Source organism: Juglans regia, chromosome 7 (assembly GCF_001411555.2).
Source record: "Juglans regia cultivar Chandler chromosome 7, Walnut 2.0, whole genome shotgun sequence".
NCBI lineage: Eukaryota > Viridiplantae > Streptophyta > Magnoliopsida > Fagales > Juglandaceae > Juglans > Juglans regia.
In genome coordinates, this window is record NC_049907.1 from 49521857 (window position 1) to 49545011 (window position 23155).

General features: G+C 33.9%; 4 protein-coding genes across 5 annotated transcripts; 1 reads left to right on the forward strand and 3 right to left on the reverse strand.

Annotated features, from left to right (window-relative positions):
- The first annotated feature begins 1021 nt into the window (after positions 1-1021).
- On the forward strand, positions 1022-2781 carry LOC108997052. The gene is made up of 2 exons (XM_018973137.2): positions 1022-2245; positions 2352-2781. Exons 1-2 carry the CDS (start codon positions 1356-1358, stop codon positions 2605-2607), a joined length of 1146 nt encoding a protein of 381 aa, XP_018828682.1. The 5' UTR covers positions 1022-1355; the 3' UTR covers positions 2608-2781.
- Positions 2473-6854, reverse strand: LOC108997009 (protein NRT1/ PTR FAMILY 2.7-like). Of its 2 annotated transcripts, none has more exons than XM_018973079.2 (5): positions 6685-6854; positions 6061-6278; positions 4643-5196; positions 3117-3964; positions 2473-2581 (listed from the first exon to the last, which is right to left on the reverse strand). In XM_018973079.2, the coding sequence occupies exons 1-4, from the start codon at positions 6779-6781 to the stop codon at positions 3121-3123; spliced, it is 1713 nt and encodes a 570-aa protein (XP_018828624.2). In that variant the 5' UTR covers positions 6782-6854; the 3' UTR covers positions 2473-2581; positions 3117-3120. The 2 variants fall into 2 exon arrangements, with proteins under 2 accessions (XP_018828624.2, XP_018828625.2); XM_018973080.2 differs by having other exon boundaries at positions 2501-2584.
- Positions 6855-11221: 4367 nt separating this feature from the next.
- LOC108997146 lies at positions 11222-15096 on the reverse strand. Its single transcript, XM_018973298.2, has 7 exons — positions 14662-15096; positions 14086-14194; positions 13797-13956; positions 12853-13001; positions 12616-12767; positions 11683-11797; positions 11222-11572 (listed from the first exon to the last, which is right to left on the reverse strand). The coding sequence occupies exons 1-7, from the start codon at positions 15039-15041 to the stop codon at positions 11435-11437; spliced, it is 1203 nt and encodes a 400-aa protein (XP_018828843.1). The 5' UTR covers positions 15042-15096; the 3' UTR covers positions 11222-11434.
- A 2220-nt stretch (positions 15097-17316) lies between these two features.
- LOC108997119 (AP2-like ethylene-responsive transcription factor TOE3) lies at positions 17317-21180 on the reverse strand. Its single transcript, XM_018973255.2, has 8 exons — positions 20207-21180; positions 19991-20016; positions 19856-19886; positions 19682-19769; positions 19441-19586; positions 18919-19022; positions 18682-18785; positions 17317-17869 (listed from the first exon to the last, which is right to left on the reverse strand). The coding sequence occupies exons 1-8, from the start codon at positions 20743-20745 to the stop codon at positions 17600-17602; spliced, it is 1308 nt and encodes a 435-aa protein (XP_018828800.1). The 5' UTR covers positions 20746-21180; the 3' UTR covers positions 17317-17599.
- Between the last annotated feature and the right edge of the window lie 1975 nt (positions 21181-23155).

A 23155-nucleotide genomic window follows, 5' to 3' on the forward strand; every position in this document is an offset into this window, starting at 1 on the left:
ATAAAAATAAACAAGAACTTACAGTCTACAAAAGTTTTATTGATAAAGAAGATGTTAGCATGCATGAACGACAAATAATATATGGCTAAGGAATGTAATGCATGGTGAGGTTCCTATATTGGGTAAGGAGACATCAGACATGCCTAATGCCTAATGCCTACCAAACCTGCCAAGAAAATAAATTCGACAGATTATAGTTTTCAAAAGAAAATGTTTGGTTGTCCTCTAAATATGCCTTTTAAAAGTGCTACATGGTGCATTTTATTTTATTTTTTTAAAATGTTTAAAAAAGCTAACACCAGTGAATTAGTGTGTGTGTGTGTGTGTTTTTAATATTAAAAAACAAAAAAATGCGCTAAAATCAGTTTTAAAAACACATTTAGAAAACAATCTAGCCATCGTCACCATTCTCAAAAAGGCATCAGAGCAGGGATGAGTATTAAGCTACTTAATATCAACTTATTTTTTATTTGAAAATATAACATTAATTTCCACATTAATTTACTTTATTTTTCCTCAAATTTTCGAGAAACTAACGTCCTCACCAAATCCAATTACTTAGCATTCGCGGCATCACTTCCATGACCCGCCACGACCACACCACCAGTTTTTTCGAAGAGCGAATGCACGAGACATGGTACTGTCAACCTTAATATACACGAATACTTGTATTTATGCAAATATGTTATATAATCCATTTTATAACTAACCAATAAGATCAACTTCATCTAATACATTACATTTCTTATTTAATCTCAAGTTTTATGTAATTATTGACCTTCATTTAAAATAAATTATATAAAAAAAATAAAAATAAAAATTTTATGTACAGTTACTTTTATTTATTTTTTGTGCTTTCAATTAATACGATTGACTGTATTATTTTTTTAATATAAAATAATTATTTTAATTAATCATATTAATAAATCATATAAAAAATATATAAAAATAACCGTATATAACAAAAATGAGTATTTGTGGTTCCTTACTCAACGTAAACATCAAGAGGATCGCACGCCCTTTCTTCATCCACATCCTCATGTCCGCTCGGATCTCTCCGAACTGCATATCTGACAAACCGTAAAAACCGAACAGGACCCTAGATCGAAAGACATTTGACCGTTGCCTTTGAATCTCAACACACGTGAAGTCCAGCGCACATACATATGTATATATATTCCTTCCATTTCGGCAACAATGGCACCCATTCGAAGTGGCGCTTCGTCTCCAACATTCACTTCCCAAAGGCCACCAATGGAACCTATTCATCCTTATAAAAGCAAATCCAATTCCGCCAGGACCGCCACAAGGGACAAAGCTATATTATCAACCAGTCCAGTCGACGTTCAACAACAATGGCAGGTTCATCTTTACCCCCTTCCAGATCCTCTTCTTTGGCAAATACTTCAGTCTCGCAAGAGGAATTCAACGTGTTCCACGCCATCGACCGCAAACTCTTCAGCCGCTTGGTCTTTAACCTAGGCCGTGACCCCGCGGAGGCCACCCAAATCATGGCGCTCTGGCTCTGGCTCGAGATGGTAGACAAGGAAATCGACATGGTGTATTCCAAACTGTTGTCCTTGCCCGACACCTTACTCAACGAACTTGTCGAAGAGTCGGTCGTGGCCTTAGCTTGCATAGAGAGCAACATATTCCCTTTCGCTTCCGAGAGTGTTGACAGTATCCCTCTGATAAAGAACTTAACAAAAACAGGGGTCTCTCTCCGCTTCTTCCATGACAATCGCATTGGAATTATTCAAGAAGTCACCAAGATTACCAACGAGGTCTGCCTGAGAGCGTTCGAGGACATAGTCAAACTCGCACAGGGAATAAGCGAAAACAATACCGGGATTGGAGGCGAGTTGGGTCATTTTGGAAAGGGAGCACAGAACTTTAAGCCCTTTAACTTTTACGGTTCAACCATGAACCCTTTTTTGCCTGTTTGGAATTACAATTCTAGTTCTGGGATTCGTCATCCTCACATGGGGGCTCTGCCATACTTGCCTCTTCATGTCAGTGGAGGAGTACCTTCGGAGACTTCACAGGATTTTGATCCTTATGATCTTTCGGTGCAGAGGAAGTTTTTAAACAGCGAGATGATCAGTGAAGTTTTGAGCCAAATAAAGTTGAGCACTGATGAAGAAGAGAAAGAGAAAGACGTCCCACCAGATGAGAGGACTATTTTCTTGACATTCTCCAAAGGTTACCCCATTTCAGAATACGAAATCAGAGAGTTCTTCACCAGGTACGTACTTTTTCTTTTATTATTTTTTTATTAGGCAGGATTGAGAGCATGCAGTACTAATATTGTAAATTGATTTTTTATTTTATAATAATAATAATAATAAAAGGAAATTTGGAGATTTTATTGAAGCAATCCATATGCAAGAAGTCCTTCTTCCAGTGAAGCAACCGCTCTATGCCCGCCTTGTAGTTCGTTTAGCTTCCTCCATTACAGAGGTCCTTGACGGCAAGAACAAAGCCAACTTCTCCATCAACGGAAAGCATGTGCGTGCACGTAAGTATTTGCGTAAAAACCCCAGGTCGCCACAAAAATCATCTCCACCGTCGACGTCACGACCTACTTCACCAGAAAACAAAGCTTAGCTTTTGAGTTGAAATGTTGTCATTTGATTGAGTGAATGGTTTATGTACGATTTTTCCTAATTTCATGTTAATGCTCTGTTATCGGGATAAGTACTACATAATCGACTTTGTAATATCTGGGACTTATCTATTTGTTTACATGTAACACTTTGATTTGACATTTTTTATAAGGGAATTGCGCGATTAATAGACTTCTGAATATATATTTTTTTTTTCTAAAAATTTCGTACATATGAGAGGAAAAATGACAACCTTTGATTTGTAAATGCATATATTATTATCAGAGAAAGTGTCGGACATCATTTATTAAATAATAACCATATATAAAATAATAACCAACTTAAAAAATCATAATCGATTAATGCTAAATACAGTCATAAATTATGTAAGTATCGTACATTTATTTAAAAAATAAGTAAAATTTATTATTAAAGAATTAAATTTTTTTTAATATACTTTTATTAAAATGAGTGCGTACAATAGTCTATCACTACAGATATAATTCTAACCTTATTATTGAGGCAGCCCCGAAGTTCCATCGTCAAGGTCTTCACGATCTTCAACATTTTGGTACTTGAAAAACCTGGCACAAATTAAGAAGTAACCAAAATTGACAGTTGCTATAACCACCAACGTCCAGAACACACAATCCAATCGCCCGTTGTTAATATTATCCGGTAACCATCTTGTGGTTCTATCTATCAAGTCTGTAACTATCGTGCTTAGAAAGAGCCCAATTCCGATCAGTAACGATACCATAGCTGTGGACGTACTTTTTAGTGCCTCTGGAAATTCTTGATAATACAATGCAACTGTTCCTGGGAAATGGAAACCCTCGCTAATGCCCAAGACGGCCAATGGCAGCACGAGCCATGAGGCTGACATGGGGACAATCGAGCCCTCGAGCACTTCATGGGTCTGGGCCACGTGGAGTCTTCTAGTTTCGATTAGGGCTGACCCCACCAATGCAATGATGTTGATGAAGTGGCCAATTCCAATACGTCGGAGAGGTGTTATAGGTCTGTGAGTTAGATTTTGCCACGTGGGGAGGATTAAACAATCTATGACGAAGATTGATATTGCTGTAGCTAAGAGGTTGAACACTAGGAATGATGCGGCTGGGATTTTGAAATTAGGCCCAAGGTGTCGGTCCATGGTTAGGGCCTGCAGGATTGTAAGGCTATTAAAAACACCTATCGAGGTACTTAGGAAAATGCCAGTAGACCAGACTGGGATGATGGTCAGTAGGTTTTTGAGGTCTTCCACTTCTTCCATGGTGCATAGCCTCCATGATCTTGCATACGAGCCGTCTGATTTCCTGTCACTTTCAGTCTTTAGAGCTGCACGATTCAAGAATCTGCATGCATAATTTTATGGTACGTAGCTTTTAAAATCCACAAACCATATATATTATATATAGTTAACCAAGAAATTAAAAAAACTGTATATATATATACACACACATGTATGGTTGATTTGGATTATTTAATACCAGCCACGCACCTATTTATATTGAAGCAATGGTTGGTGAGCATGCAACTGCTACTATATTTATCTATACTTTTTGTTCTATTTTCTCCATCATCTTGAAAAGTTGAATCTCTTCCGGATCATAATATCTAATCATGGAAGGACAAGTTTGTTTGCACCAATAATATATATATATATATATATATATGCTATATAATATTTCGTCTGACGTCCCAAATAATTCCAATATTATAATTTTCACATACATCGCAGTCATCCTTTGTTATTTGCACTTGATTTAGTATAGTAAGCATGAATATATAAGCACAAATGCAAAACATTAACTTATAAATATTTGAGTAATATTGTTACGTATAAATTCTAAATAAATAAGCTGTAAATCCTTTGTAAAAAAGTGGATCTCATTTAAAAAAAATAGAGTTGTTTTTTTATATTTTTTTAAGTTGGAATCCACTTTTTTATAAAAATACTCTGCACGATGCTTGACTTGTCTATTTGGAATTTCATTAAATAGTTATATAGTTAAAGTAAGTACTGATCATACCTGAATGATCTTTTAGTTGGTACCCTGTCTTCCAAATATTTTAACATGTAATTCCCAGTGGTTCCAAAATAATAATCTTCATGGCTTCCAAAAGTTGCAGATGTTTTCCTTTTCCTAATTGCTGCAACCACCACACGAGCTATGCTCTTGAAAGGGCTTCCTTTTGGCTTAACGCGGCGATAGAACCTCTTTCCCAATACAAGAGCAGCCAAACCAATGGCATTTGCAATGGCACATATACCAAACCCTAATCCCCAGCCAATGTTATCCTGAACATAGATAATGGCAGTGAAGCTGATTACATTTGCAACGTACAAGGTGAGATAATACCAGCTAAAGAAAGCGGATTGATCTTTGGGCTTGTCAAACTGTTCGGCTCCCATGGTCGCAATTGTGAAGCGTGTGCCTCCAGACCCCATTGATGCCAGCGTTAAGGTCATATACAGCACTGCATATTGAAGATTTGATGGGCTTTCACACGTAGATGAGCCGATTGCACATCGTGATGGGGTGAAGGACTGTATTGTTGCGATTAGGGTGAACATGATCGTACCCTGCATTAATATTCTCAAGAATGGAAACAAATTAATTAATGAATTAAGAGGGATTAATTACATTTAATTTATTTTTATGTACAATATATAGGCCAATAAATTTATCAGCTCTTTATTATTATCTATATCTAAGAAGTAATCATTGATAATATCATTACGTTTCATTTGTTATTACAGATAATATGAGATAAGAAAAAACGAGTTGAAATTAAAGTTAAAAATTAAATTATTAGAATATATTTTTTTAATATTATTTTTATTTTAAGATATCACAAACAATAATTTTTTTCAATATCTATAATTTTCTATTAATGATAAACTCACTTTTAAATAATGGTAAAAATGTAACAATAATGATAAAAACATAAATAACAGTAGAAATGTTAAATAATAAGAAAAGACAAAACGACTACGATCACATTTGTAGGAAAAAAAAACATTTAAAAGAAACAAAGAAGAAAATAAATAATAATAAATTCTAACACGTTTTCTTATCCAAATTTTGGCTAAAAAGTCTTTATAGCTAGTGGGGGCGGATGGTCTTAGGGGTAAAAAAGAAATTGTCGAAGATTAAAATCAAGAAATGAAGAACTGTACTCGCCAGAAAGAACAAACTCACATAATCACATTACGTACGAAATGTCGAGCCTTCTCATCAAAAGTCAAAACCATCGAGCAACGATAATATTAATATCCTATTTGAATTTAAGAATAATTTATAAAAAATTTATTTTTTCAGTTATTGATATAATAAAAATTATAAAATTAAAAATTAAAAATAAAATTTATAAAATGAATCTTATTATAAATAAAAATATAAATAAAAATTATAAATATACGTATCACTGCTCTGTTAATAAATACCAGTAAGGAAACGAAGGCGAAGATGCTAACGACAGGGAAAGAGCCGAAGAAAGAATCGGCAATGATGGCACCGGCAATGGGGAAGAGACTGCTGCAAGCGAGGACAACGTTGCTTATTTTTGTAGCGGATATGCTTTTCACATGAAACTCTGTTATTAGAAACACTATCAGATTCGACGCCCACCCACCGACTGCTATCGAGAGAGCCATCATACTTCCTGCAGCTCAAAATCAGTGCAATTTGCTAATTAATTAGATCCCCAGCCATGCAACTAAAGGGATCATTCATGAGATCTATCAGGTTAACGAGCTTTAAATAACCCTAGCTAAGCAACACCTTAATTGGTTACAACTGTTAATATATGATGATTAAACAAAAGAGTCCGGTTATACATCAGTCGGCACTCTTCACACACTGTAATTATTTTTATTTTTGTTTTTTTTTCTACTCAACATACTCAGTGTGTTGAGGATTACATCAACAATAGGCTGATGTAAATAATTTTTCTCAACAAAATGAAAATAAAGCAAAGAAAACAAGAACCAAATAAAACAGATTGGAACGATCGAGCTGCTTAAGTTAACGCAACACGACAGATTCAGATCAGAGATAAAAAGTGAGACCTATGATGAAGGGAAAGGTAGTCCACCCTCCCCGTTTGGATTCCTTATAAGATGCTCGTCCACCTTCAAAGTGCTGCTGCATTTCCGAGGCTTCCATTGTAATTTCTTGCTCTCTATCTCTGAACTGGACTAGGTTTGAGCTCAGAGTCTGACCATCAGCAGATGCTTTGAGATAGAATTCTAAAGGTCATGTCCAAATAATTAGCTAGGTAGGATATATAGGCCCGGTGTCTAGCTAGCTACCTGCTAAACGAAGCAGGTAAAATAATTTTTAATTAAGAAAATGAAAACATAAATGAGTGAGACTATTTTGTCGTTAGGAAAAATGATAAATTACCAATTACTCTTAAACTATTATTAAATAAAATAATAATTTTTTAAAATTTGAATTTGCTTTTCAATTTTGATTTGATGTATCTAAATTTTAAAAAAATTATATTTTATAAGAAAGTAGTAAACGTAAGTTGTTAGTGTATCACTACTCATCGTCCATTGCTTGGTTTAACTTTTAGTTATTTTATAATTTTTATTTTTATTTTTATATTTATATTTTTTAAAAATAAAAAGTATATTAATATATTTAAAATTATTTTCTTAATTATTAAATAAATAATAATAATTTTTTTGACTGAATAGTCAAGTAGAGCAATAAGATTTGATAGGTAAAGTAATTTTTTCCAACATAAATTTACACGTACGACAGAAACGCGCATAAACAAGTCTAGCAAATAGTGCACAGTGTAAATTGAAAAAGCAAGAAAAGGTGGGATGACAATTGACAGTGGTCGCAGTTGACAGACACTTTAGAAAATGTCAGTGCGTAGCTAAAGTTTGACTTATTGGCTTAAAAATAGTGTCCTGCAACGGCTCCGAATTTAGGATTAAAAAAATGTCTTGAATAGAATAATTTTTTTAATATATTTTTTTAATTATTATAAATATTTAATAAATAAATAAATAAATTTATAAAATTATTAAAAAATATTTTTTTAATCATTTAATAATAATAAAAAAAATCTGAAATATTTTTTGGAAGCATTTTTCTAAAAATAATATGTATTAGAATAGTTAAAATTTTAAATATTCACTTTAAAATTACAAAAAATTTATTTATTTCTCTAAATTTAATCAGAGATTATTAATCTTTAAAATAATATTTTATTTTAAAAGTATTCTCAATAATTATTATTGAATAATTAGGTTGATAAAAAAAATAGTTGAATAAAAATAATTTTAAATAAAATAAAATTATTAATTAGTATATAGAATGTATTTACAAAATATATAAAAAAAACTTATTATTAAAATATTTAATATGATATTATTATTTGACTTTTTAATTGATAATCGATTAACCCCTCTAATAACTTTAACTTTAACTAAAATTTTAACTTTTAATCAAATTTTGGGCAACACTCTTATCCCTTCTATTGTAATTTGTACCATAGTTTTGGTTATTTTATGTTGCCCATCGAAAAATAAAAGGAATATGTGAATGATTACGTAAAGAAAAGTGACAGCGACATCTATTAATTCCAGATTTGATGGTTTAATTAATATATATATTTATTATCGCTGTTGGAAGAAGAGTGAAATTAACTCTAATGAAACTTTTAGATATTTGAAATTAGATAAAATGAGATTAGATAAATTAAATAAAATATTATTAAAATATTATTTTTTAATATTAATATTATTTATATTTAAAAAATTAAATTATTTATTATATTTTGTATAAAAATTTAAAAAAATTATAATAATATGATAAAATGAAGTGAGATAATTTATATATCCAAATAACTTCTAAGTGAACATTTAGGTTGTGTTTGGATGTTGAAGTGAGTTGAGTTGAGTTGAGTTGAGATGATAAAATATTATTAGAATATTATTTTTTAATATTATTATTATTTTGAAATTTGAAAAATTTGAATTGTTTATTATATTTTGTGTTGAAATTTGAAAAAGTTGTAATGATGAGTTGAGATGAGTTAAGAAGAATTTGGTAACCAAACGAAGCCTTAATATTATAACTATATTATTTTGTTTCTTGATATTATTTTTTAATATATATATATAGTGTGTATATATATATATCAGGAAATATATAGCCGTCTCTATATATATAGAGTAGTGATAAACATATAACACTTTACACAATACTTTTCACATTACATGTTATAAAATAAAAGTATTTTTATAAAATGATGTTAGTTTTATAAAATATTTTATAAAAATATCACTCATTTTAATACATTGTTATATAAAGTGTTGTATAAAATATTGTGAGTTTATATTTTTCCTATATATATATGGTATTTGTCATCTTTGTACAGTAATCGGGTGGATTTGAAGGCGACCATACATGGAGTCTTATAATTAAGAAGTAGTTTGGATTCAAAAATGAGTTGAGATGGTTTATGAATAGTATAATAAAAGTTGAATTATTTATTATATTTGATGTAGAAATTTAGGAAAGTTATTTTGAAATTTAAAAAATTTAAATTGTTTATTATATTTTATGTAAAAATTTGAAAAAATTATAATGATGAGATAAAATGAGATAAGTTGAAATGGATTGAAATAAATTACAAATACAAACGAGGCCTAAGGCACCTAGCTAAGAAAATGGCGCCAAGTACTAGACCATTTGGGAAGTCTGATTAGGTTTTTGAGGTCCTCCACGACTTCAATTGATCCACGGTACAATTGAAGAACCCGCATGAAAATTGTAGGACTAAGCATGCACCACGAACATTAACTTGGGACCATGCATGTCCAGTTTCACGTACGTTCATGAAGCAACCCCTTCAAATAAAATAATAATAATAATAATGAAGCAACCTAACTAACTAATTTAAGCATGGATATATATATATAATAATATAAAGATAGGGTGGCTCTATAGCCACTGGCCCACTACTCCTAGCTCCCGTGAGCTACTCTTAGTTATATTATTATTTTTTTCTTTCTTTTATATATATTTTTAATATTTTTAAATATTTAGAAAAAATAAATTACAATATTATTAAAAAATAAATTGCTTTCTCTGATCGATCAATGTAAGTACTTACCACCTTGTCAAGCCGTTGAAGGCTGAAGCAAATCAAGAACTTCGTTCCAGGGTGATTTTACAATTTGTACTAAAAGTTTAAATTATTTAAAATGTAGATTCAATTATTTATATTATATTCTTAATAGAATAGTCAGACTTTTTTTTAATGAGTGAGTCTAATACGTAAAATATTTAATTTAATAAAATAAAGTATAGAGCTATAATTCAAACTTAAGATCTCTATTTTGATATCACATAAAATTAATATAATTTATCTCCAAAATTTTAAATTAAATAAGTAGATTTAATAATTTGTATTAAAATCAAGTAATAAATGTGTTTTTAAACCATTGTACTGCCAGCGAGGAGTCAATTTCAACAATCCCATTATACAAGTCAAAGTTGATGAAAAAGGAGTAAACCACGTTTCACTGCTGAAAAATATTACACGAAAGTTAGGACACAAGCAGAGAGACAGAGGCAGAGCCGTAAAAATTTGATAGCCAATGGCCGAACTCTTTTTTTTAAAAAATAAAAATAAAAAAAGAGAACGATCAAAGTAAATGAATATATATTATAAAATTCAAATCAAATGTAGAGGATGCTATTCACCGACAAACATCCATGATTTTTCAAATCAAAAGAAGAAAATGCGTCGGCGTAGATGTCATCGTCTGTACAGAATTATGATGCACTAGAAATTAACAAATAAAGTGGAGTTTTCTGTCGAAGTTGAACCACAGTAGGACATCAAAAGTGGAGGTCTCTGTTACGCGTGTTAAATAATAACGTTGGCATGTGGCATAGTTGTTGCCCAGATTCGTAGCCGCTTTCGCACTACGTCTCTCTCTGCAACATATACATACGGATTCATGATTTGGTACTTGATTTTATTGCTTTCAAACAGAGATTTTTGTTTGGGTTTTTTTCTATTATTCTTGGGTTGGGAAAAACAATCCCACAGTGCTACCGAAACGATCCTAAAGTAACATTGTGGTAGTTTGAAGGTGAGCATGAGAAATTGAGACATGAATTATTAGTTCTGGGAAGGTCAGATATCCAAAAACCACTCAGCAAGTCCGACAAGTGGGAAATGTTAAGGTGAACCAGAAAAATTTAGGTACAGCCGAATCTTGTTGGCTAGGTGATTATTAGAAGTGACCATGTTCAGACTTAAGTTGCGTTTAGATTGAGAAACCATTTCAACTCATTTTATCATTATAATTTTTTTAAATTTTCACACAAAATACAATAATCAAATCAATTTTTTCAAATTCAAAAATAATAATATTATTAAAAAATAATATTCTAATAATATTTTATTCAATTTTAAACTTTTATCTAAAACCGTCTCATCTCACTATCAGGCTTAGAGGACACCGAAACACAGAATAACCAGGAAAAACTAGGACAAGATGTAAAGTACATGGAAAGCAGGACGCATTAGAGTGGAGAGTTTATATAACTCATTGGTAAAAAACTAAGTGAAGAGGGCACAACTCGAAACTACTTACATATGATTCAATAGAATATTTTGAAACTATTTGAAATAGTTAATTACAAAAAATGGGCTGGTATGAAACGTTACAAAGTGACAACAAAACTTGACGAGCGAGTATACGAAAACACAGAACATCAAGAGTCAATAAGACAGTACAATGTATGAGCTCTGAACTTATGCATAACTGGAAATTAGTGCTAAAGATTAATTGCTGACCGGTGGACTATGTCATAAACAGATAGAAGTATTTCGGCACCTATCAGTGCAATGATGAGCCATTCTAGAAAATCTGATTTTCTATTTTGGAGAATTTCTTGAAGGAAGCGGATATTGTGCTGCAAAGAGAAAACAAACAATCAGTACAACGTGCACATAGCTTAAAACACCAGATTCATTACCGTGTTGTTAGCTCAATAAGAAGCTAGGATGTGAGGAAAACTCCCACCTCCACAAACTTCAGCTTAAAATCAAGACTTGCAAATCTCTGAGTCAATTCGAATTCATCTCTAAGATATTCCCATATTTGAGCATATTTTGCATCCTTCCAGGCAATGTCAGATCTGTAAAAAAACAGTCAAGTTTTCATTAGATGTATCAAACATACACAGTGAATAAGCTAAATTGTGAGAGATATATATGATATGAGGTCAGCAAGCGAAGATGGATCGTTCATTATAGAAACTATCTATCCTGACGTAGGAACCCCCCACAGTGCACTTAAAATTATCATCATCCTCACACTATTCAATACGGCCAAGCATTACTAACAGCAACATCCAGGGGAAAGAACAAATAGCAATAAAAGTGCTTGCCCACTCAATAGTCCAAGCAGCGACACAGGATGATGTTAGTCAAAGAAAGATTATGAAAATTCAAAAAACTTCTAAAGAAAAATAGAATGACTTGATTCGTACTTACAAACAACTGTGGACATTTTTAAATCTATATTGCTTTACTCAAAAACTAAATCTATAATGCTTTTTGTTACTTCCTTTTGGTTTAGTGATTAGTCTAATTCAAATTCATTTTGTTAACTTAATTTGCTCACTTACAAATCACATTTGTTTAAATCTTTATTATTTGTCGTACATCATTAATTGAAAATACATAAAAAAACTTGACAAAACCTAACATTTCTGCTAGGGCAAAAGCTTCCACACTACATGCAAACAGCAAAGAACAGGAGAAAACTGTATCCATCTTCAATTTCGTTAACTTTTCTTGTCACTCATTTAAAAGTCTCCCATTTTCTTCAGACTCCATAAAGTCAAATCCAGCAGCTTTGAGAAAAAGCTTTGAGAGAATCATGTATTTATTAGGCTTTACATGTTTTCACCATCGTCAACCATTCAATTAATGCATGCCATTAAACTTTTACCTTTCAAAAAGCCCAAGTTTAAGAATGACATCAGCAAGATTAGAATTTGCCTTTCCCACTAACTGAAACAGTTTTTTCCTCTTCATTTTGAACTTTCCAGTAGTTTCCATCTCACGATTTATATCAGTAAATTCTGCAACCATTCCATCAACCTGAGAGCAGAAAAAAGATTTGTGAGCACAAATTATAAAGAAATGCCCTCAGCATAAAAACTTTCCATAATGATACAAAACTGACCTGGCGTCCGTAGTAATCAAGGGCAATGCTTTGACCAAGAACACTTCCGATCGTCCGGATCCCATCAATATTCAGGTACTGCAACATAATGTAATCTAATCCACCTTGCATCCATGTGTTCAAAGTTGGCTTCTCTCTCACCTCATACTCTACACTTACAAAACACATTCAAATCGAGACGAAGTTAGAAAATCAAACATACAAGATCTTAAGAATTTATCATCCATTGGAGTATAACAGTTCTTAAGTAAAGAATAGATAATAGCAAAAGAGTTAAAAAACTTTTTACTTGAAAGTTCAACAATTTTAAGTTCCCTTAAAGAACAAATGAAAAGGTTTCACCAAGCTGTAAAATGATGCTTCAAGACATTTACTCACTGATAAAATTCATGCTATTTCTAAGGGAAACCCCATTGACATATCAATGACAAGACACAAGAACCTTAGTTATTCCGTAATTTATTTCCAATCAAACGAACACATCATGCCAATTTATTTTTTATTTTTTATTTTTTCTAATGACACAGTACCACACGAAGGAGGGGCACTTCAAACCCACCCTTGGGACATAAATCTAGAATGCACAATCAGCTCTCCAAAATCACGTGCCAAATCTCCTGGGTTAAATCAACCTAGGATGTCTGAGTCTACAGCACATCTTAAACCTGCTCTTTGACCACAATGCTACACCCTAAGGGGCTTGTGCAAAAAATTAATAGAGACAAATACAAAGGTAACTGTCTAAAGCAACAAATAGGATAAACTATACTTTCTATGGTATCAAGACGCTCAGTCATAATTTTAGCCCTGACCATTGCTACTACCCATGCGTGCTGGATAAACATTTTTCCAAAAAAGTTGCATTACACAACGATTTAAAGATATTTACAAACATGAACGCAATAACCTTATGTGCAATAAAAATACTCAGATTAAAAGCTTACCATCCTTTCTCATTTCAGGTAGCAATCCTGATGCATGTTTTTGTACAAGTTTCAAAAATCCATCTACATCCTCCTCACGGACATTAAACAAGACAATGGAGCCATACTGAAAAACTACCATGTAACAGCAGTTACTTCCACTCAAGGAAGCACCCAAACCCTGAAACAAAGAACTGTCCTAATTAACTGGTTCAACTTAATCACAAAACAAGAGCATATACAAAACTTCACGGTTAAGATGCAGAAAACAAGCGCATTCACGTCACATAGACCAAGAAGAAAAACTTACATTGATCTCAGAAAGATTGCCAAACTTAAGAACGATATAATTGGTCATTCGTGATGTTGGTGGGATAAAGTTGGGTTTGTTCTGCTCCACTACGCTTCGCAAATCCACACTACACCGGAACAAAAGAATCACCAGAAATTCAGTTACGCAAATGTGTGTGCCTATTGTGGGGGGAGGGTCTCGCTTCAGACTTAGGCAGAATCTCAACAAACTGACTTGAATGTTCCAAAAAGCTATGGGTACGCAATAAGTTTACAATCACAAGAGAATGTCAGGCATTTTGGTCCTTATTGAATAGCAAACATAAAGGTAAAAGAAAATATGGGAAAAAAATCGGTTCTTCCATATGTTACTGGAAAATAGTGTAAGTCATTTTGAATACACTTTTAATATGTAACCAATAAATTTAAACGAATCTCAAAATATTTTTCCACTGTAGTCAATTTACCCAAACACGCCCATCTTTTCTATTGCACTTTCAAATTACCAAATGAATAAACTAATAGAAAACCCAAACAGCCATAAATTTATAAAAACTTTCTGAAAGTTGAAAACAGAAGTAAAAAAGAAGCAAACCTAGTAGAGAAGAAAAAGGCTCTGACGGGAATAGAGGGCTTAGTACCCTCCTCCACGCTGCCATTATTTCCGTCACCGACCTCGGAGCACGACACCGGTTCGTTCCACTCCAACGTGGGCGCTGAAGAGACCGAGGAAACGCACCGCACGACAATGAAGCCGAAATTGGAACCGAAACCGCGGGCGCCTAGGCCGGGGGTGATCGAGGAGATAGCGGGGCTGAAGATGGTACGAGAAATTAGGTTTTGGGGGACGGAGAGAGCATGAGGCCTTGGGTTGACAGTGAGGATTGTACGGATGGGTTTGAGCAAGAAGGAGGGTTGTGTGCAGGAGGGGAAGAGACGCAAAGCTCTTAGGTGGACGTCTATGCTCCGCCACATTTTCCTGCGGCTCGAGACTTGAGAGAGTGTACGCGCGTCTCTCTGTTCGGAGGGTTTATGTGTTGGTCTTTTTCTTCTTCGTTTTTTTTAAGCTTTCAAAGCCGGATTGAAGCGGGCCTGCCTTTAATTGGGCCGAACTGTATCATAACGGCACATAAAGTTATCGGGCCCCATTCCAGCTTCTCTGGGCCCATGATCTATCAATAAAGAACTTGCACTCATTTGATATCATCAGCCACTCTCCTTTAGGAAGCCCATTTTTTTTTTTCCAGATCAAAGAACAACTTTCCTTGACCAAATAGGGCATGCATACGATTCTGCATAACAATCGACTTCAGTACAAAGTGAAAGATATTCGATGGAGTTTTGATATTTAAAACACTTAACGTGTAAAGCCCCTTTTGGATAAGATTCTACAGTCCCGTTTGGATTGAGAGATGAGATGAATTGGGATAATTTGTAAATAGTAGTAAGATTTGTGAGTTAAAATTTGTGAATAGTCATCTCTCAATCCAAACCGGCCCTCATGGAATTCAATATCATTATAAAAAGTTTAAAAAATTACATACATTTTATGCCAACTAATATGACAAATTATAGCTCATTAATGTACTGATGGAGGTAAATAAGTGAACGTACTTTCAAATAAATTTGTTCATTTCATTATCCACAATGGCATGCTCCAAGAGCCAATGCTTCCTTGGCTAAAACAAGTGCAGTTCTTGTACTATTTTTAGCGAGTTGATCTAAAACTGGTCCGAATAAGGCATTAAGAAATCTTGTACCATATTTAGCAGTCCATTTCAGGATGAAGACTAGGTCGTCTGCCCAGCAATGCTTGTACTCTTTTAGCAGAACAGTAAGTACTATTCTGAAGGTGGTGATTGCAATATTGATGATGGGAGGAGGTCACTGATAGGTAAAAGATTATAAATGCAGTCACTATAAAACCAGTCTTTTCCTAAGTCATTGTGGGAGCTGCAAAACTAGGTGACTAAAGACAGGCCATATTAACCGCCATGATTGGAACAGAGCAGAAAATCCAACCACCATGATTAGATTCAAGAGGTCTATAATGAAAACTCTAGTGAGTCAGCATCTAACTCTATGTTGTTTTGTAGGGACAAAGTTTTACGCATTAATGTCGTAGAGAGTCGAGAACTCGCCAGAAAGAGCTGTCGTGTGTACGCTTGCAAATTGCCGTATGCTGAAGTTGACTCGAGAAAAATCAAGTGTAAGCCGGGACACAAGTTTTCAGACCTGGGGCCCCCATTTTTGTCTGAAAATCATGACCGATGGGTTGATTCCTGCATATGCAACGAACGTTGAGGAGGCACAAAAACGTTATCTCGGTATTCCCAGTAATCTTGCAACTTGGCGTAGGTTGACGTTGATGCATACGGCCACCTAGCATTTTTAGCCACAGGATTGGATCTGGGTAATGATTTTCTCTCTCTCTCTCTCTCTCTCTTTCGGTCTTGTAAGTGCACATGTTTTATTATAGTTGCCCCCATCAACTTCATCTATTGAAACGACAAAGAAACAACAACGATGGCTAGCTATTAGGTGAAATTTACATTCTCTGGACTTCAACAAACATATGTAAGACAATTTTACGCTTAGAGCTTGCAATTGAAATCGAAAATTGTAATACATGTTAGGAACATGTTAGTAACGATAAGAGAAGAAATAAAGCAAAAGTGAAATCAGTCACGCACAATACAAAGGTTTACGTGATTTGAGTCAGGTCATCAAACTGGACCGCTACAAACACAACCAAGCTCTCCACACTCTAAAATCCGATTGTTCATCTTAACAAAAAAAATTGGGCGAGAGCTTTTGGAAATGAAATGGCAGATTAATGTGTTATTTTTTTGTAATTTAGGATCTAAAACGACTACAATTAGAGATGTGAAGTGTTTTTTTTTCCTTAAAATTTTCAAATAGAACCTCCTATAATGAAGTTACGGTTGTTGTAAGTCGTCATCAATTTTGATACCAGAAAAGAATTCTTTGACTGTAGAAGTCGTGTGAAGAACAAAAGGAAAAAAGACAAGTTGAGGGAAAAATAGAACAATTACGGGTACATTTTTTGCTTGCGAATGAAATATATGCTCGAATGACGTGCGGCTTTCAGGCTTTGTACTACTGATTGTATACGGCGAGAATGTTTCCACTTTATATAATACTGAACGTGATAGACGATCGAGAGAGCACACATGATCTATCTAACCACACATTATTCACAGGCTTATATCTTCTGCAACTAATTACATAAACATTCACAAACTCAAGGGGCTGGTTTATTGATAAGGATCATAATAATAAAAGGATAAGCAACACAAGAGGCCTTTGTAAAGACAGATAGGGCATGCAAAAGGATAAAAAGTGTTTGGAGCAGAGTACCATAGCAACATATGCTTCATGTTATAATAATATTTATTAGTATATGATCATACACATCTCTGCACAGTGCAAGACTGATATATATGATTGGCCAAGTTGTCTTGCTTACCTAACCTACTAAAGGCAACTCATTGCATCTTGGGTTTCAGCTCCTAGAGCCGATATATAGAGTTAGAAATGTTGGTAGTGGATGTAGTGGGTAGATGGAGTAGGCCGAGATTGTGGACATAATTGTTCTGAGGGTTGAGTGGGAAGATTGCTGATGATGCAGCAATAGTACTAGTGGCAGAAGAGAATCCTGATGATGCTGCACTCGAGAATACTGGCGTTGGGCTAACAATTCCATTGCCCTGCATTTGCCATGCCCATTTCGCAAATCTTGCCGAAGAAACAGTTTCTACTATCTTCCCTCCTACCCTTTCCTGCGAGTTAACAGATTAATATAAGTTTAGTTTTACTTGTATAAATATCAAGTGTAAATTTCCTTAATTATAAATATAAAGATATGGAAAATCAGACTATATATTGATGCTGTTCAATTAAAAACATTTGAGCGCATATGTGTGTGTGTGATTAGTGAAAGTATAAACCAGAATATTAATTCTTTTTATCAACATGGTACGAGTTACATGATCCTGTCAAATCTTTTTTCAACCTGGTTTTGAATTTTCTGCAACAACGCAAGGAAATGCAAACATGAAGATCCATCAACTTAAGATTTTGAGACAAGTGGTGATTTTACATGATATCAAAGCCAGGTTAAGTAAGGGGGAGTGTTTAAACTAATGGGAAGAGATAAATTTTATTATTTATTTTATATCTTAACATAATCAAGAGGAAGATGGTAACAGAAGAAGGTTTTTGATGGCCAATAATTTGGGGCTTTTGTAACTACTGCTAACCAGAATGGTCTTTGTCACTACTAAATTATTTGTGCCACCTACAAGTCAAGAAAGAAAGACTGCAACATATACTCCATACATGGATATAGACACACACACACATACATAGACAATGAGACGTAGAACAATCATGAAATGGCTGACAACACGTGCTATTGCAGATATCACTTGTCGTATTGATGCTACTTAATTTCTATATGCTTCCACGTGAGAGTAAATGGTCTGTGCTACCAGACAATATGGGAAGGTAATAGCTATGTGAAAGATAAGTTGGAGAAAATGTGTCTAAGCTAGCATTGTAAAAAAGACTGAATATGAGTAAAGTACACTACCATTAATCTCTCTCTGTTGCAATGGAAATGAGATTCAATCCCACTGTCCTTCCCCTTAGAACCGTTCGAAATCCCGAGGCTTAGATCAAGATTATGGCCTCCTCCTGAATTCATGGCAATAGAATTCATCTACATATTCATTAACCGGGAACTCATCCTTCACTTTTTAGAATGCAATGAAGAAATTACCTTGGAAACAACATTAAATAAAAAGATTGAAATCTATTATGATATTACCTCGACCAATGTCATCCACAATTATCTCCCCTTCATGGGTGCTTGGCCCAGAGTTGGGTTCAGCTTCCCTCCCATTACATTTGATGGCTGCCATATCATAGGGCCTGAATTTGAAAATGAAGATTTGTGTTAAGACTAAGGTCTCGCTCACTTTTACAAAACTTTTCATCTCATCTCATCTTATCTAATTATTATAACTTTCTCAAATTACCAGACAAAATAAAATAAACAATTCAACTTTTTTAAATCTCAAAACAAAAATAATATGAAAAAAAATATATTATAATAATATATTATTCAACTTTCAACTTTTATCTCAACTCATCTGCAAAAACAAACAAGACCTAAATCCCAACTAATTCCTGATCATAATTATACCTGCAAGCAAGCATCATAATTTCATAGATAAAAAAAAGTTGATTGACCAAGGACGACTTCTTTAATTTATACCAAGTTTTGACAACAGCATCCAGTAACAAAATCATCACAAGTACAATTTCAGCTAAGGAAAATGTTTCCTACTTCTTTCCAAGAAATTGTCCCATACGAGCTTCCCATCGACCACATTTGTGCAGGGTCACACCTCTGTATTTCGAGTTCCCTCGTGTAAATCCAGTGCTTTGGCGTCGAAGAACTTGAACAAATTCTTCTTTGGTCAGATTCATCATCTGCACATCAATGAAATTATAATTAGGACGCAAGATTCATCAACGGCATCAGTCAGATATCAAATAATGATTGAAAGAACACGTCCCACTCCCACCTGCTTCATCTCTTCCTCATAATCGTTTAAATCAAAATTGATATCTGCATCAATTCCCCGGAACTTGATCGCAGCCCGATCATATGCTCTGAAATCATGGATTCAAGAGGCCCATGATTAGGATAGTTTAACAAAGCATAAAGTAAATTTCCTTATTCAAGAAAATAAACTCACCTAGCAGCGGCATGGGCAGTGTCAAATCCACCTGATAAATCCCAACATCCGAATTCATCAAGATATCCAAAAACCCTCTGAATTTTTCATTTCCCCAATAATGAAGTTAAATTGCATAAAAGATCGTCCACTTACCTAAATATACTTGCTTCCCACAATCCCTGTAAATCAAAAAGAAAATGAGTTAAGACCATCAAAGAAAATATACTCTTAGGTGTATGTAAGGTAAAATCATTTACGTGAAGCTCATACAATTAGAGTCAAGATCAGTAAAGAAAACAAAATCATTGAGACATAAAACGTCTTATTATGATCAAACAAACATATATTCATTATACGTATAATCAATACCATATATGTGATTCCCATCGGCCGGTTCTCCGGTAGAATGTAACTCCCCGGTACTGCGAACTCCGAGACCTCGGCCCCCGCCTACTTTTCCTCACCTGCTGTTGCTTCTGCTGCAAAATTCTCAGCTCTGCCTGACCACCCGAGTCATGAGCAAACGACAAGTTCAACCATTGAGGCCTCGATGAAAATCCCGACCCGAACTCTGACTCCCCGCCTCCCGTTTCTCCTGTTACGGGGAAAAGCGACCTCGTAACGAGTTCCGGTGCCGGGGTTTCGTCTTTGAACTCCTTGCCGGAACGGATACCATGATTTTCTTTTCTCAAGATGTCGAAGATGAACTCGGGGGAGTTGTTGGAAGAGTCTTCGTCTCGGACGTTATTGGGAGCTTCTTCAGCGTTGACGACGGAGGAGGTGGAGGTCCCCGAGTCTTCCATGTGGTTTCCTGAGCCCTTTAGGAGCTTCTCCACCTCCATTAACGCGTCCTCCTTCTCATCACAAAGCGAATAACCGGAGAGAATATCAACATTGAGATCCAACATATCTTCTCTTTCTCTGATCTTCCAATTAAAATTGATTTTACACAACACAGCACGCTTGACATGAAAAACCCATGTTCACAGCAAAACTTTCTTCAGGAACTACCGAACAAAAGCAGCTAGATATAGAAGGTATAGCTTCGTCTCTGCAACGTTATTGGGTAGAGAGAGACAGGCTTTCGTAAGTTATTGGGGGAAGAAAACAGGCCGTCTCGAGGCTCTATGGCCACAAATGGATCGAAGAGAAAAGGCTGCAAACTGCAAAGCAACAGCCCACAGGCAGAGAGAGAGAGGACTAGCGGAGAGGAAGGGATGAGAAGAAGGTATTGAGAGAGAGAGAGAGAGAGACAAAGAGAGGCAATAATAGAAGATGATCAGAGGCTTGTGAAACACAAGAAACTGGCAGAGGAACTCGGGGGGCTTAAAAGAAAGAGATGGGGACGTGTTAACTGTGAAGGTAGAAACAGAGGGTAGAGCTAGCGTGGTTACGGTGCTTAAAAAGTTATACCCATTGCTACTCTTCGTGCAATATTTTCACCTACATTATTTGACTTTATATATATAATTTGACACGATTACATAAACTTAAGAGTGAACTCCATCAATAAATAAATAAACTGAGTGAACTAACCAGTTAAATAAAAAAGATTAATTCGAAGATGCAAGAAAAAGACTGCCAAATAGACATTGGCATGGATTGAAGACGTGGCATAAATATGGATAGAATATCTCTTTATATGTTGAGTTGAGTTGAACTTTTTATAAATAGTAATGAATTGAAATGATCGAGTGAGTTTTGTAGAGCTCACCTAAGATGAGTTTAGATGTATTTAGATATTAAGATGAATTTATATATATTTATAAAAAGTTAAAAAAAATTATAGGTCTCACGTGTAAATAGGTGTTGAATTGAAAAATATTATAGATCTTACATGTAAATAAATTTTAAATTGAGATGAATTTAATAATTTAATAATTAAATATATAATTCAGTTTAAAATTAAACTGAATAGTTCCGTCTAAATTCTAAACAAGGCCTAAACTGCTAAACTAATTCCAATACGACCAAATGGTAGAGAGTCAGAGTCAATAACTGCCAAACTAACTTCAATATATATATATATACACACACATATGGACTAATAAAAGAGCTATATATAGTCTAAATGATACTGAGATATTTTTAAAAAAAAATCTAATAAATTGAGGTAACTAGATTGGTCACAAAAATAGTAGACTTTTAACAAAAAATATGATTTTTTTAACAGGATTAATAAATGGATGAGTTTATCTACACCAAGTGGAAAAAAGCAATGAGTAACGCTAATACAAGTAATATAAATATACGGTAATTAAAAGGGGATTTCTGACCTAAAATCCAACACGTACTTGGGACTTAAATGGTATACATTTTCGATCATTTTTATGCTAATAAACTGATTACAATTTACAACTAAACAGTTATAAGCTGGTAATCTTTTTAACTGCGTATATGTAGGTCGGTGTCTCTCCATGCAACATAGTAATTATAAGAATCCAACACTGCAATTAAAATAATCTAATAAGTACTTGTCAATATTTTTTATGCTAATAAATCTATGGTTAATTAATTAAAATTGATTCCAAAATCTGTTTTTGTTTTTGAGCGGTGCTATTATTCCGTCTGGGCATGCCCGCTTTGTATGCCGTCCAGTGCAATTTGTAATTTGTATTTTTTTTTTCAAATATTTAAAAAAAAATATATATATATATCAATATACTAATACTCACTTTCTTAACTATTAAAAAAAAATTAAATATATGAACCGTTAAAATGATATAGCAAAATGAAGAGACATACTAGTATTTTTTTTTTTGGTACAAGTCTTGCCTAACTGTATAATTTTTCTTTTTTTTAAGGATAATACAACCTCCATTACAAATATTAATTCTGTCCTTGGAATTTTAAGCATATTATATATTATATTCTCAAATAATTATATGGATGTTAGTTTGGACCCCAACTCAAGCTTCCATGATACAAAATTCCCTTTAAATTTTTAATAGCCGATATCTTAAAAAATAATACCATTACTTATGATATAATACTGTATATTAATATATATATATATAGACGACGATCCATAAAAATCTATTCAACATGATCTTGCGAAACACATACTGCTCATGAAAGTTATTTATGGAAGTCTCAATTGCATTATAATTAGTATCAATTTTGTGCCAATTTTGGTACGTATGCCCAAGTGGAAAAGTCGTACCTAGGTTTAACTACAAATAGGAATAGCGGCCGCATTTAACGACTTGGACGGTCGGTCACCAATATACGCGTGACTCACTGACTTTCCCGCACTCCGAAAATTAAATAATAATAAATAAATAAATAAAAAGAAAAGACGGAGAAAGAATAATTGTT

Bases quoted from the DNA above. Each gene is read 5' to 3' on its own strand.
- LOC108997052 (XM_018973137.2), top strand. From the start codon at position 1,356: ATGGCAGGTTCATCTTTACCCCCTTCCAGATCCTCTTCTTTGGCAAAT. The intron at 2,246-2,351 runs GTACGTACTTTT...TAATAATAAAAG, and splicing joins ATCAGAGAGTTCTTCACCAG to GAAATTTGGAGATTTTATTG.
- LOC108997009 (XM_018973079.2), bottom strand. From the start codon at position 6,781: ATGGAAGCCTCGGAAATGCAGCAGCACTTTGAAGGTGGACGAGCATCT. The intron at 6,279-6,684 runs GTCTCACTTTTT...TTTGAGCTGCAG, and splicing joins TACCTTTCCCTTCATCATAG to GAAGTATGATGGCTCTCTCG. The intron at 3,965-4,642 runs GTATGATCAGTA...TTATGCATGCAG, and splicing joins CCAACTAAAAGATCATTCAG to ATTCTTGAATCGTGCAGCTC.
- LOC108997146 (XM_018973298.2), bottom strand. From the start codon at position 15,041: ATGTGGCGGAGCATAGACGTCCACCTAAGAGCTTTGCGTCTCTTCCCC. The intron at 13,002-13,796 runs GTAAGCTTTTAA...TTGTAAGTGTAG, and splicing joins ACCTGAAATGAGAAAGGATG to AGTATGAGGTGAGAGAGAAG. The intron at 11,798-12,615 runs GTAAAAGTTTAA...GTTTTTTTACAG, and splicing joins AAACTTGGGCTTTTTGAAAG to ATCTGACATTGCCTGGAAGG.
- LOC108997119 (XM_018973255.2), bottom strand. From the start codon at position 20,745: ATGTTGGATCTCAATGTTGATATTCTCTCCGGTTATTCGCTTTGTGAT. The intron at 19,587-19,681 runs GTGGGAGTGGGA...ATTGATGTGCAG, and splicing joins ATGAGGAAGAGATGAAGCAG to ATGATGAATCTGACCAAAGA. The intron at 18,786-18,918 runs GTAATATCATAA...CCATGAATTCAG, and splicing joins TGTGGATGACATTGGTCGAG to GAGGAGGCCATAATCTTGAT.